Raw genomic sequence first — 14,858 nt, 5'->3', positions numbered from 1 at the left:
TCTGAAGAAAAAACAAACAAAAGGATCAATTACCCTTGCATCCACCTCAGGATCATCAAAGAATCCCTCTGGTAAAGCTTCTGCAGTGTTTTCTTTCCTGAAATATTAAAATAAGGAACGGTTATCTTGATCTAGTGCTTATTACTCTGATCTTTAATTCCACAGATAAAATGTCAAGAGCAAAGACCAGCATATTTTTGATGAACATGTAAAAAAAAAAAAAAAGCATTTCTTCTCCACATGCAGCACCAGCTGGATGTTAATCTCAACAAAATTTGCTTCTACAGCTAAATCTTATCAAACACACAAGGAGCTGAGTAGATAATAGGTTTGGGTCAATATTCCAGAACTCAAAGAGCTGGAAGTTAGGCTCTTAGGTGTTTTCAAAAGTAGTGAGCACCCAAATGCTTTCCCATTACATTAGGTTCCTATTTTTGAAAATCTTTTGGAATGCTTAAAACAAGACAGCTTGCTGTAAGTGAGACAAATCTTTATACAACAAATAAATGTGTTTTCCTTTTAACTGTTCAAAGGAACAGACCTAAATATAGTCAAAGTTATGTATATTATCTGGAAGACAAACTTATTTGCATTTCCTCTTAACATTTGATCTGATTAATTTACCTTTCCACTACCTTTTCTTGAACTTCTGCTTTCTGAATGGACCCTGAATGGGAGACTATGGGAGCAGCTGTCATTTTGTTGTCAAAGAAATCTACAAGAAAAGACAAGCACAACCTTACGTACAAAGGAACAATGGTTCAAGCTTCTACACAAAGTTTTGACTAAAAAGAGGAATTTAAATTAGCACCATTTGTGTTAATCAAGAAACAAAACTAGCCAATTAATACTCCACCAGGTGGCTCAAATAATTAGTATGTTGTACGCATTATTACATATTTGAATTCTACGAACATCACTGCAATAAAAGATAATTGCAACATAAAATTACTGGGATGCTAGGAAAATATTGTATAATGACAGCAATTGGCAAGAATCTTTTTCACATGGGTAACTTTAGCACAGTCAACTGACAAAAATCATACTTCCATAAATATACCAGATAAGAAAATTAACAAGGAGAAAACCGCCAAAAGAATATACCCATCAGTGCTATTTCAAATGTCTAATAATTACAAAATACCTACCAGTATAATTTACAATGAAATAGTCAACAACTTCTTATTACTGAATTTTATATTTTGCAATCCAAAGTTACCTGCTGGTAGAGCATTAGCTATTGTTTCTTGAGCTGGGGGTCGAATTTCATTTTTTTGCACACTGGATGGTTTGCTAGTATTGTCTTTTTCTTCTTCCTTCTCCTCCTCCTCCTCATCATAATCTTCTGCCAGTAAACTGGGACCTGGACCCTTTGAGGGCAGCGTTTTTGTTTCTGCATGCTCTGCTTTATCAAAAAAATCCGTGGGTAGCCTAGGAAAGGACACAAGATATAAATATTTGTACTTTATAACAAAGCCAGTTTGAAATCCAGTTACTTTGTGAATCCTAAGTATCTCCTACAGATAATGCAATATACTGAATAGTGTGCCTGCTAGCATAATATAAAATAACCACCACCTAAAAACCAACATGTAATTGTTGTTTTCTTTTGAAGCTCACCAGATACGGTCAAGTCAGTGCTACAAATACATTTATTGTACTAATTCTGTATTAAAATCTGCAGAACAAAAGGGTTTAAAAAAATGTCCCACACCAAAGAGTAACTGCCCTATCATGTCCTCTGAAGCTACATGGATTCAGATACCAGTTTCATATTCACAAAGCAATGTGCATACATTTTACATACAGGGAAACCACTAATAGAAAAAAAACTTATGATAAAGTAGTTATATTAAGGTCACCTAAACCTTGGTAGCACAAAATTATAACAGAACATACGAATGGCCATACTGGGTCAGACCAAAGGTCCATCCAGCACAGTATCCTGTCTGCCAAAAGTGGCCAATGCCAGGTGCCCCAGAGGGAGTGAACCTAACAGGTAATGATCAAGTGATCTCTCTGTCATCCATCTCCACCCTCTGACAAACAGAGGCTAGGGACACCATTCCTTACGCATCCTGGCTAACAGCCATTAATGGACTTAACCTCCATGAATTTATCCAGTTCTCTTTTAAACCCTGTTGTAGTCCTAACCTTCACAACCTCCTCAGGCAAGGAGTTTCCACAGGTTGACTGTGCGCTGTGTGAAGAAGAACTTCTATTTGTTTTAAACCTGCTGCCCATTAATTTCATTTGGTGGCCCCTAGTTCTTACATTATGGGAACAATAACTTTTCCTTATTCACTTTCTCGACACCACTCATGATTTTATATACCTCTAGCATATCCCCCCTTAGTCTCCTCTTTTCCAAGATGAAAAGTCCTAGCCTCTTTAATCTCTCCTTATATGGGACCCGTTCGAAACCCCTAACCCTTTTAGTTGCCCTTCTCTGAATCTTTTCTAGTGCCAGTATATCTTTTTTGAGAGGAGGAGACCACATCTGTATGCATACCATGGATTTATATAAGGGCAACAAGATATCTCTGTCTTATTCTCAATCCCCTTTTAATGATTCCTAACATCCTGTTTGCTTTTTTGACTGCCGCTGTATACTGCATGGACGTCTTCAGAGAACTATCCACAATGACCCCAAGATCTCTTTCCTGATTAGTTGTATCTAAATTAGCCTCCATCATACTGTATGTATAGTTGGGGTTATTTTTTCCGAATGTGCATTACTTTTCATTTATCCTCATTAAATTTCATTTGCCATTTTATTGCCCAATCACTTAGTTTTGTGAGATCTTTTTGAAGTTCTTCACAGTTTGCTTTGGTCTTAAATATCTTGACCAGTGTAGCATCATCTGCAAACTTTGCCACCTCACTGTTTACCCCTTTCTCCAGATCATTTATGAGTAAGTTAAATAGGATTGGTCCTAGGACTGATCCTTGGGGAACACCATTAGTTACCCACTAGACCCATATTTTCAAAGCTGGGTGTCTAAACTGGGCATCTAAATAAAAGGCTTGATTTTCAGAGGTACTGAGCAGCCACACACTGAAGTCAGTAAAAGCTCAGCAGCTCTGAAAATTCAGGTCACATATTTAGGAACCGAAATATGGATTTTGAAGCATAACTTTAGGCATCCAAGGTAGAAAACATTGGTCTTTGTGTTTAAGATGTTAACGTAAGATACAAAGGAAACAGGCCCTTCTAAAAATAGCCAAACATGGGCAGCGGGTGAACCCTGAGCTCAGGGAGGCCAGCCCCCAGCTCGGCCTGCTCCTTCTGCCCAAGGTGCCCCCCCGCCCCACCAGAGGCCTGCCCAAGGTGCCCCCCCCCCCCACCAGAGGCCTTCCCAACCCTGGGCTGCCCAAGTGCCTCTAGTCTCAGAGTGCCAGGTGGGTGGCATCCCACCCTCCAGCCCCAGACTGCCAGGTTGGTGGGCAGTGCAGCCCCTGCCCCTGCCCCAGAGAACAGGGAGGAGTCTCTGGCCAGCCCCCACTAGCCCCAGCCTGGGGCCCTGGCAAAGGAGAAAGAGTCCCCTGCAGCACAGCACCAGGAAGGAGGGTGCCTGGGGGCGGAGCATGGGCAGGGCCACACAGGACTGTCTGGGGAGGCTCAGCCTCCCCTGGCCTTTGATACCCGCTGCCCATGACTAAAAATTTTAAGTAGTACAAGTTCCACAACTATAATTCTACAAATAAATTTCTGAGAGTACTCAGCATAAGACTGAGAAAACACTAGCTGGCAAAGGAAAAGACCAGTCTCCCTCTGACAGATTGCCTATGGCACACCTACACTGCATTTTAAAACCCACGGCAGCAAGTCTGAGGGCCTAGGTCTACAGACCCATACTCAGGAGGCTCATGCTAAGGCACTAAAAAAAAAAGCAGTGTCGACATTGTGGCCCAGGAAGGGAGGTGAGCTCCAGCCTGAGCATCTACACAGCTGTTTTTAACAACACAGCATGAGCCTGACTCTGTAGACCTGGACTCAGACTTCCTGCTATGGGTTTTCAAATGCAGCGTAGACACACCCCAAGAGACTGTCTCAGTCAAGATGAGCTCAAGTCTCCCTTCTTGAGCTTTTTCAAAAAGTGACATTGACAACCAAGTTTGAGCGCTAGAATGTTTGAAGGGTAAACTCCATTATCTCACAGGCAGTACTCGTCGCCCGATGAGGTTCAACGTGTATTTATCTGATCCAAAACTTTTTATAGAGGGAAAAATGTTAGAAAGAAACAGAGTGAAAGTACAACAAAATCTTTTTTTTTTAAATCAGTTTCTCTCATGCTGCCTATCTTTTGACGCCATTTTTCTTTCCCTTGTGTTTTTTTAGCTTGTTAACTTATATTGCATTTTGCTCATTTTGTAGCTTCCACTAAAGCTTGGTAAGTAACTGTCCATTTGCCACTATGTAGGCCCAGACAGCATATTGTACGCTCTAGCGGCTGAGCACAATCAGATCAAACCAGAGAAACATGGACTGTCAAGCTCCTACCTGGGACTGCATTCCTCTAGGTCACCATAGGAGCAGGTCACAAAGCAGGCAGCTTTCAAGTACGTTTTCAGCAGGGTGCCATCTGGTGTCTCAGTTTTCCTCACCCTCAAATATTTCTCTCCTCAGCCTCTACCCCCGTGTTAGAAAACGGCAATAGAATGACTAAAAGGATTCTAAAATTTAACTACAATTTTCTTTATAAAACAGATCAGAGCAACTAGGTATGTACAAAACCAAAAAGATTAAGATGTGTGCTTTGAGCTCTTAGGGCAAGACTGTACATTCACTAAGTATAGCCCTGTAATGACAGGATGGGAATACTTGTTTTCTGACTGGTTCCGAGTCACTCCTAGAATTTTTATCTTACTCACACTGCTGAGAAAGTTGCTGCTAAACTATGGGTCTGCACCCATGGCAAGACTATATGAGGGAGGGGCTTATGGTGTCTACATCCTTACCCACAGAAGGTGCAGAGGTAGGGTGGAGGGGAAAAGTAAGAAAGGATACAGCCGTGGGTAGGAGGAAGGGCAGTGTAGATACCAGTCTAATAGGTTATACTGGCTGTAGAATGGCCTTGCCTAATAGGGTACAGAATGTGAGTGAGGCCAAACAGCAAAAATTAAGATGTTTGTACCCTAATGCGAGGAGCCCAGGTAACAAAATGGAGGAACTAGAGTTACTGGTGCAGGAAGTGAAACCAGATATTATAGGGATAACAGAAACATGGTGGAATAGTAGTCATGACTGGACTACAAGTATTTAGGGGTATGTGCTGTTTCGGAAAGACCGAAATAAAGGCAAAGGTGGTGGAGTAGCACTGTATATATCAATGATGAGGTAGAATGTAAAGAAATAAGAAGCAATGAAATGGATATGACGGAGTCCCTCTGGGCAAAAATTACATTGGGGAAGAAAACTATTAGAGCCTCCCCTGGGATAGTGCTTGGGGTGTGCTATAGACCGCCATCTAATTTGGATATGGAAAGAGCCCTTTTTAATGTTTTTAATAAAGTAAATACTAAAGGAAACTGTGTGATCATGGGAGACTAACTTCCCAGATATAGACTGGAGGACGAGTGCTAGTAATAATAATAGGGCTCAGATTTTCCTAGATGCAATAGCTGATGGATTCCTTCAGCAAGTAGTTGCTGAACTGACTAGAGGGGATGCCATTTTAGATTTGGTTTTGGTGAGTAGTGAGGACCTCATAGAAGAAATGGTTGTAGGGGATAGTCTTGGCTCAAGTGATCATGAGCTAATACAGTTCAAACTGAATGGAAGGATGTCATAAATATAAAGGGAAGGGTAAACCCCTTTGAAATCCCTCCTGGCCAGGGGAAAGCTCCTCTCACCTGTAAAGGGTTAAGAAGCTAAAGGTAACCTCGCTGGCACCTGACCAAAATGACCAATGAGGAGACAAGATACTTTCAAAAGCTGGGAGGAGGGAGAGAAACAAAGGGTCTGTGTGTCTGTCTATATGCTGGTTTCTGCCAGGGATAGACCAGGAATGGAGTCTTAGAACTTTTAGTAAGTAATCTAGCTAGGTATGTGTTAAATTATGATTTCTTTAAATGGCTGAGAAAAGAATTGTGCTGAATAGAATAACTATTTCTGTCTGTGTATCTTTTTTGTAACTTAAGGTTTTGCCTAGAGGGGTTCTCTATGTTTTTGAATCTAATTACCCTGTAAGATATCTACCATCCTGATTTTACAGGGGGGATTTCTTTATTTCTATTTACTTCTATTTTTATTAAAAGTCTTCTTGTAAGAAAACTGAATGCTTTTTCATTGTTCTCAGATCCAAGGGTTTGGGTCTGTGGTCACCAATGCAAATTGGTGAGGCTTTTTATCCAACATTTCCCAGGAAAGGGGGCGTGCAAGTGTTGGGAGGATTGTTCTTAAGATCCAAGGGTCTGGGTCTGTAGTCACCAGGGCAAATTGGTGAGGCTTTTTACCAAACCTTGTCCAGGAAGTGGGGTGCAAGGTTTTGGGAAGTATTTTGGGGGGAAAGACGCGTCCAAACAGCTCTTCCCCAGTAACCAGTATTAGTTTGGCGGTGGTAGCGGCCAATCCAAGGACAAAGGGTGGAATATTTTGTACCTTGGGGAAGTTTTGACCTAAGCTGGTAAAGATAAGCTTAGGAGGTTTTTCATGCAGGTCCCCACATCTGTACCCTAGAGTTCAGAGTGGGGGAGGAACCTTGACAAAGGATTAACAAAAATAAATCTGCAACTAGGGTTTTTGATTTCAAAAGGGCTGACTTTCAAAAATTAAGGAAATTAGTTAGGGAAGTGGATTGGACTGAAGAATTTATAGATCTAAAGGTAGAGGAAGCCTGGGATTATTTTAAATCAAAGCTGCAGAAGCTATCGGAAGCCTATATCCCAAGAAAGGGGAAAAAATTCATTGGCAGGAATTGTAGACCAAGCTGGATGAGCAAGCATTTCAGAGAGGTGATTAAGAAAAAGCAGAAAGCATACAGGGAGTGGAAGGAGGGAGGGATCAGCAAGGAAAGCTACCTTATTGAGGTCAGAACATGTAGGGATAAAGTGAGACAGGCTAAAAGTCAAGTAGAGTTGGACCTTGCAAAGGGAATTAAAACCAATAGTAAAAGGTTCTATAGTCATATAAATAAGAAGAAAACAAAAAGAAAAAGTGGGACCGCTAAACACTGAGGATGGAGTGGAGGTCAAGGATAATCTAGGCATGGCCCAATATCTAAACAAATACTTTGCCTCAGTCTTTAGTCTTATTAAAGAGGATCTTAAGGATAATGGTAGCAGGACAAATGGGAATGAGGATATGGAGGTAGACATTACCATATTTGAGGTAGAAGCGAAACTCAAACAGCTTAATGGGACTAAATCGGGGGGCCTAGATAATCTTCATCCAAGAATATTAAAGGAATTGGCACATGAAATTGCAAGCCCATTAGCAAGAATTTTTAACGAATCTGTAAACTCGGGTTGTACCGTATGATTGGAGAATTGCTAACATAGTTCCTATTTTTAAGAAAGGGAAAAAAAGTGATCCGGATAATTACAGGCCTGTTAGTTTGACATCTGTAGTATGCAAGGTCTTGGAAAAAATTTTGAAGGAGAAGGTACTTAAGGACATTGACTTCAATGGTAAATGGGACAAAATACAACATGGTTTTACAAAAGGTAGATCGTGCCAAACCAACCTGATCTCCTTCTTTGAGAAAGTAACAGATTTTTTAGACAAAGGAAAAGCAGTAGATCTAATTTACCTAGATTTTAGTAAGGTATTTGATACCGCGCCACATGGGGAATTATTAGTTAAATTGGATAAGATGGGGATCAATAGGAAAATTGAAAGGTGCATAAGGAATTGGTTAAAGAGGAGACTACAACAGGTCTTACTGAAAGGTGAACTGTCAGGCTGGAGGGAGGTTACCAGTGGAGTTCCTCTAGGATCGGTTTTGGGACCAATCTTATTTAATTTTTATTACTGACCTCAGCACAAAAAGTGGGAGTGTGCTAATAAAGTTTGTGGATGATACAAAGCTGGGAGGTATTGCCAATTTAGAGAAGGACAGGGATTTCCTACAGGAGGATCTGGATGACCTTGTAAATGGAGTAATAGTAATAGGATGAAATTTAATAGTGAGAAGTGTAAGGTCATGCATTTAGGGATTAATAAGAATTTTAGTTATGAGCTAGGGACGCATCAGTTAGAAGTAATGGAGGACAAAAAGGACCTTGGGTTATTGGTTGATCATAGGATGACTATGAGCTGCCAATGTGATATGGCCGTGAAAAAGCTAATGTGGTCTTGGGATGCATCAGGAGAGGTATTTCCAGTAGGGATAAGGAGGTTTTAGTACCGTTATACAAGGTACTGGTGAGACCTCACCTGGAATACTATGTGCAGTTCTGGTCTCCCATGTTTAAGAAGGATGAATTCAAACTGGAACAGGTACAGAGAAGAGCTACTAGGATGATCCGAGGAATGGAAAACCTGTCTTATGAAAGGAGACTCAAGGAGCTTGGCTTGTTTAGCCTAACTAAAAGAAGGTTGAGGGGAGATATGATTGCTCTCTATAAATATATCAGAGGGATAAATACTGGAGAGGGAGAGGAATTATTTAAGCTCAGTACAAATGTGGACACAAGAACAAATGGATATAAACTGGCCACCAGGAAATTTAGACTAGAAATTAGACGAAGGTTTCTAACCATCAGAGGAGTGAAGTTTTGGAATAGCCTTCCAAGGGAAGCAGTGGGGGCAAAAGATCTATCTGGCTTTAAGATTAAACTCGATAAGTTTATGGAAGAGATGGTATGATGGGATAAGATGGTTTTGCTAATTAAATATTCATGGTAAATAGGCCCAATGGCCTGTGATGGGATATTAGATGGGGTGGGATCCGAGTTACCCAAAAAAGAATTTTCTGTAGTATCTGGCTGATGAATCTTGCCCATATGCTCAGGGTTTAGCTGATCGCCATATTTGGGGTCAGGAAGGAATTTTCCTCCAGGGCAGATTGGAAGAGGCCCTGGAGGTTTTTCGCCTTCCTCTGTAGCATGGGGCACGGGTCACTTGCTGGAGGATTCTCTGCTCCTTGAAGTCTTTAAAGTACGATTTGACGACTTCAATAGCATAGATATAGGTGTGAGGTTTTTTGCAGGAGTGGTGGGTGAAATTCTGTGGCCTGCATTGCGCAGGAGGTCAGACTAGATTATCATAATGGTCCCTTCTGACCTACGTATCTATGAATCTATGAAAAAACAAAACAAAAAAGGATTGTAGCTAGCAAAAGGCTGCAAAAATAAGTAAATGAAACCATCTACTTACCCAGACGCAGAAGTCTGTGGCTGGTCATTTGAACCTGAAAAACAGTCAAGAGTCACTTATGACTGCTTTGCTGTTAAACAAAAAATGGGAAAAACAAAATAAAAATTATATTTATAATGAGTAAGATTAAGTTTGTGGCATGGACATTTTTAGTAGATGTCACAGACAGGTCACGGGCAATTCAATGAAAAATTCATTGAAGCCCGTGACCCGTCCTTGATGTTTTCTAAAAATACCCGTAACAAAACGGGTAGCCTGGGTAGCTGCGGGGCTGGGCGCTCCAGGGTCTCTTTCCGCTGACGGCTCCAAGCTGCAGAGGTCTCCCCTGCCTCCTGCAGCAGCCAGGAGCTCTGGGGATCCTCCCTGCCGCTCACCATGGCTGGGAGCTGACAGGGTCCCCCCCTGCAGCAACCAGAAATGCCGAGGCTCCCCTTCTGCCGCCAGATCCCCCAGTTGTATACTCCAACAATCAGGAATCAATATTATGTTATCAACTTTTCCACATAAAAATACCCAAATTGAAATATACACCTTATACAATGATTAATGCCCTACTAAATTCATGGTCCATTGTGATCAATTTCACAGTCATAGGATTTTAAAAATAGTCACTTTCGGGACTAAGATATTTACATCTGAAATTTCAGGGTGCTGTGAGGTGGGGGTCCTGACCCAAAAGGGCAGGGGGAGGAGGTCATGGATTGCCACCCTCTCACTTCTGTGCTGCCATCAGAGCTGGGCTGGGCTCTGAAGGTAGCAGCCACTGAGTTTCCTGCAGCTGGGGGAGTCTCCCGGAGGTGGGTCTGATCTTTCCCATGCTGCTGGGAGCACTCCAGCTGGGGGCTCCTAGCTGCTAGTCCTAGCCCAGCTGGGGAAGGACAGGATTTCCTCTTCACCTGCAAGGCCACTCTCAGAGCATCCAGCAACTGTGCCTTTCTTCATTCACTGTCTCTGCGCCAAAAACACCTGTCCATGCTTAGACACGGCTCTCTCTGCATCCACAGAGTTTGCTGGAATTGTCACACAACACCAACCTGTAGCACAGGCAAAGTACAGTCCACTTCTTTCACAATCTTTTTGTAAGCAGTCAAAGCCAGGAATTGCATTAAGCAAGGTTAAATCCACCAACCAACAAGTGCATTTGTGCTGGATCAAAAATACACACAGCTTTTAGGAACCCTGCTGCAGGTTGTTGAAACTTTTGAGCCATTTTTGCTATGTTGCTTGACGGTTCCCCATAGCAGTAGTATTGTCTGAGCTTCTTTGCCATGCAAGAAAACATCTGCCGAGCACTGGCATTTAAGTCAGTGTTATCAGAGTGATTTTCGTTTGACCGTGCTTCAGCCCAGAACAGTACATCCATTACTTTGTTTTAAGCTTGGTGGATTGTGACATATCGAGATTCAAACCAAGTGATTCAGTCCATCAGTCCTGTGGCATTCTTGGCAATGAACTGAACTTCCTCATTCAGTTGTGCACTGTTTAGAAGAGTTGAAAGGTCTGTTAAAACTTGCGTTTTTGGGGTCAGTGTCAGCTTTTCTGAGATGAACTCTGAGTAGTACTTCAGGTGAGCTGCATGACGCTGTATAGCCCAAAAGCAGGAATTCCAACAAGTAAACTGCTGGCTCTGGGGGAAGTGCAATTTTTTGTTCCCAGATTTCAGTCATTTTGGTCGTGTTTGCAATGTGCTGCCTGTATCAAAGTTTGCACGTAGGGCAGTGTTTAAAGATCTTTTTAATGTAGCTCACCAGTTTATCAACTTCACCAAACTCATCTCCAGAGCTCACTGACAAGAGAAATTATGTGTGTATTACATGTAATATGGACAGCATTTAGCATTAGACCTTGGAGAACAGATTTGAAAGATTTTGTCATGTGATCTGTCGCTTGTGAAAGCAGATACTTTGTTAACATCTGCAGCATATTTTGAAATAGTTTTAATTATCGCTTGAGACGCTGTAATGTAGTTAACAGCATCCAAGTAAACGTAGTCAGCGAGCATGGTTGTTAGCTTTCCTCTCTGTACATCTTCGGCCTTCTCAGAAATAAAAATCAAACAGAATGTGCAGTACATACTCGTCTTGATCATCAGTGGATTCATTAGAAATAATTGCAAAAGACTCACATAAATTAGAGACTTCATCTCCTCAAAATGTGTAGCAAAAAATCTTTGGAAGGTAGTCCTGTTGTAGCTTATTCGCACTTAGAAAGTGTGATACAGGAGGGCCAGTGAGCAGTGGGAGAGTGCTAGAGGGGAAATATATAAGCTCAAGGCTAATTAAGGCATGGTTCCCTGTAGACTAGGAAAGGTGGCTGCAGGTTAATTGGAGCACCTGCAGTCAATTAAGGCCCTATTAGGAACCTAATAAAACCCCTTGCTTTAGGCAGACGGGGAGGAGGAGGAGGAGAGAGGAATCGAGCTTGGAGGTGTACTGAGAGACTTGGAAAATCAGAGAACCAAAGTAAGGGGGACCCTGCTGCAGTAGGGGAGGGAGGTTCCCTTCCCCAGCATCTAAGGACTGCAGGTACCATACCCAAGGGGGAAGAGGGTAAGAACCCGCAGAGGTTGAGAGGGGCTGGGGCTCAAAGTGAGGACCAAACCCAGACCCCTCCCCCGGTTCCCTCCTTTACCACCTTCCTGGGCCACTAGCAGGGCCATCGACGCCCCAAGAACAGGGGCAAGGGGTAGAATCTTAGCTCCCCGCCAAGAAAAGTGCAGGACCCACCAGACTAACATCAGCCATCTTATCACATAAGCAAACTGGAATTTTGTATGTCCCGTTGAATGAATTTACATAGCCTTGGGTGATCGCGTTTTTCCAACAGTATATTAGCACTTGCAAATGCATCCACAGGTTCCATTCTGAATAAATGATGGGTCTCAGAGCTCTCTGTTGAAACACTGCAACTTGCACAAAATAGTGTGTCACCACTAGCATGGAGAATTTGGCTTCCAAACTGTTTCACACGATCCGCTGAGTAATGATTAGAGATTTTTTTTTTATTTACTCTGGATGCTCATTTTAAAGTAGTTTCACTTGTCTTCCAGTAGGCTACCAATTGAGATCACTACATTAGAAAACGGCCCCAATCCCCATATCTACCAATCAGTCAGTTGAGCCCTGACTTTTATTTGCTGCCCTAAAACGTCAATCACAAAATCCTGTCAAGCACTTGACTTTCTTTTTCTTCAAATTGAAAAAAAGCTGCTAATTGCATCTGAAAGGAACACAGAGACCCGTTTCCCCCCCTCCCACAGATGCAGAGCGATGGGGGCAGGAAATGAGCAGGGGGAAGGGGCGGAACTTCCTGTAGCCAGCAGAAGTGTCTGAGAGCAGCCATGCAAGGAAAGAGGAGGTGCCCGCCCTCCCTCCCCAGCCAGGACTAGCAGCTAGAAGCCTCCAGCAGAAGGAAGAGATCAAATCAACCTCCTCAGAGCCCAGCTCTGAAGGCAGCAGCCGCAAAGCTTCTTTCAGCCAGGGGAAATTCCTGGAGGTGGGTCAGATCTCCCACCAAGAGCAGCCATGCAGGGGAAAAGAAAGTCCCATCCCTCTCCAGCCTGGCCGGGACTACCAACTAGGAGCCCCTTGCTGGGGAGCCCCCAGGAGTACGGAGGAAATCAGACCCCCCCCTCTGGGAGCCTCTCCAGCAGCTGCCTTCAGAACCCAGCCCAGCTCTGACGGCAGTGCAGAAGTGACAAAAAGGAGAAAAGCCCAGCTCTGAAGGCAGCAGCCATGGAGCTTCTTGCAGCCAGGTAGGTTCCCGGAGGTGTGTCTGATCTCTCCCAGAGCACGTTCATGTAGGGGAAGAGGAATCCCTCCCCATAAAAACAAAAAACATTTTCCTTAATTTCATACATCTATAAATAAAATCATCAACAGAAAAGTCATAGTACCTACCTTCTCCCTCTTCCATAAAGGAGAAAGTGTTCCCGTAGCTGTGTTGGTCCCAGGTTATGAGAGAGACAAGGAACGTGATTTATTATCTTTTATTCCCTAGACATGAAGCAGCTCTGTGTAGCTTGAAAGCTTGTACCTTCCACCAACAGAGGATGATCCATAGAGAGAGATTATCTCACCCACCTTGTCTCTCTCAAAGGAGAAAAGCATTCAAGACCTAGAAAGTCAGATTACAGTTCAGCAGTACGGAAATACTGAATAAATTTATTGCTTTACCTTTTGCTCTCTTTACTTCTTGGTTTTCTGTGTCAGAAACTTTTCTTTTGGCAGGATGAGATGATGATATGCTAATTGTAGGCCCAGGCACCGTCTGTTTAGCACCTTTTAACTCTGCAATTTTCTGTTTAAAAAAAAGTTTGAATCAGCAAATAAAATTCAAGAGACTCTTCATTTCAAGACCTCAAAAAATTACTGTGGCTTAAGACTTGTCTACATTTAAAGCTCTGCAGTGGCGCAACTGTAGCGCTTCAGCGAAGATGCTACCTACACTGACAGGAGGGATTCTCCCATCGTTGTACGTAATCCGCCTCCCTGAGGTGGTAGCTAGGCTGAGGTTGACCTAGCGCTGTATACACGAGGGGTTACATCAGTTTAACTAAGTCATTCAGGGTCGTCAATTTCACACCCCTGAACGATGTAGTTCTACCGACCTAATTTCCTGTTTTCCACTTTGTTATACTTGTAGACCAGACCTTAGAGTTTAAAGTTCAGAATATTTAGAAACCTTATTAAAATAAAGTTACAGAACACATTTTCACAACATGCACACCTCTGAAATACTGAAATTGATGTAATCAAGCTTACAAGAACTGAGGTAATGAAGGCTATGATAGTGGTGATCTAAGGTAGTGGCTCTACAAACTTTCCAGACTACTGTATGTACCCTTTCCAGTAGTGTGACTGGATACCCCCAAATTTCACCTCACTTAAACTACTTGCTTACGAAATCAGACATAAAAATACAAAAGTGTCACAGCACACGAGTATTGAAAAATCATTTAATTTCTCATTGTACCTTATAATTATAAAATCAATCAGTTGGAATATAAATATAGCACTTACATTTCAGTGTATAATAGAGAGCAGTATAAACAAGTCACTGTCTATATGAAATTTTAGTTTTACTGACTTCGTCGCCTGTTGTAAAACTAGGCAAATATCTAGATGAGCTGATGTACCCCTGGAAGACCTCTGTGTCCCCACTGGTTCAGAACCACTGATCTAAGGTGAAGTAAGGAATGAAAGGGCAGGTCAACATTAGAAGCACTACATAGGTGCAGCTACACCGATGCAGCTGTGCCGCTGTAAGACATCTGGTGAAGACACTCTATGCCAATGGGAGAGCACTCTCCCATCAGCATAATTACTTCACCTCCATGAGAGGCGGAAGCTATGTTGGCAGGAGAGCATCTCCTGCTGACATAGCACTGGTGTGGACAGCGCTTAGGTTGCTGTAACTTGTATTGCTCAGGGATGTCTTTTTCACACCCCTGAATGATATAAGTTAGATCGACTTAAGCAGTAGTGTAGACCTGCCCAAAGCTACAGGTACTTCAATGGTTGTAGGTACTGTAAAT

General features: G+C 42.5%; 1 protein-coding gene across 1 annotated transcript in view; it reads right to left on the bottom strand.

The window, feature by feature from the left end:
- ZNF830 (zinc finger protein 830) overlaps positions 1-14,858 on the bottom strand; it is a 31,460-nt gene that overhangs the window by 12,427 nt on the left and 4,175 nt on the right. Inside the window, exons 3-7 of the mRNA XM_073332637.1 lie at positions 13,498-13,621; positions 9,323-9,356; positions 1,220-1,431; positions 625-715; positions 34-97 (exon numbers count right to left, since the gene is read on the bottom strand). Of these exons, the coding sequence (XP_073188738.1) occupies positions 34-97; positions 625-715; positions 1,220-1,431; positions 9,323-9,356; positions 13,498-13,621 (525 nt within the window). The remainder of the gene's footprint in view (positions 1-33; positions 98-624; positions 716-1,219; positions 1,432-9,322; positions 9,357-13,497; positions 13,622-14,858) is intronic.

Source organism: Lepidochelys kempii, chromosome 2 (genome assembly GCF_965140265.1).
Source record: "Lepidochelys kempii isolate rLepKem1 chromosome 2, rLepKem1.hap2, whole genome shotgun sequence".
Taxonomy (NCBI): domain Eukaryota; kingdom Metazoa; phylum Chordata; order Testudines; family Cheloniidae; genus Lepidochelys; species Lepidochelys kempii.
The sequence above is the reverse complement of the archived record's forward strand: the minus strand, read 5'-3'. Positions and strand labels throughout refer to the sequence as shown.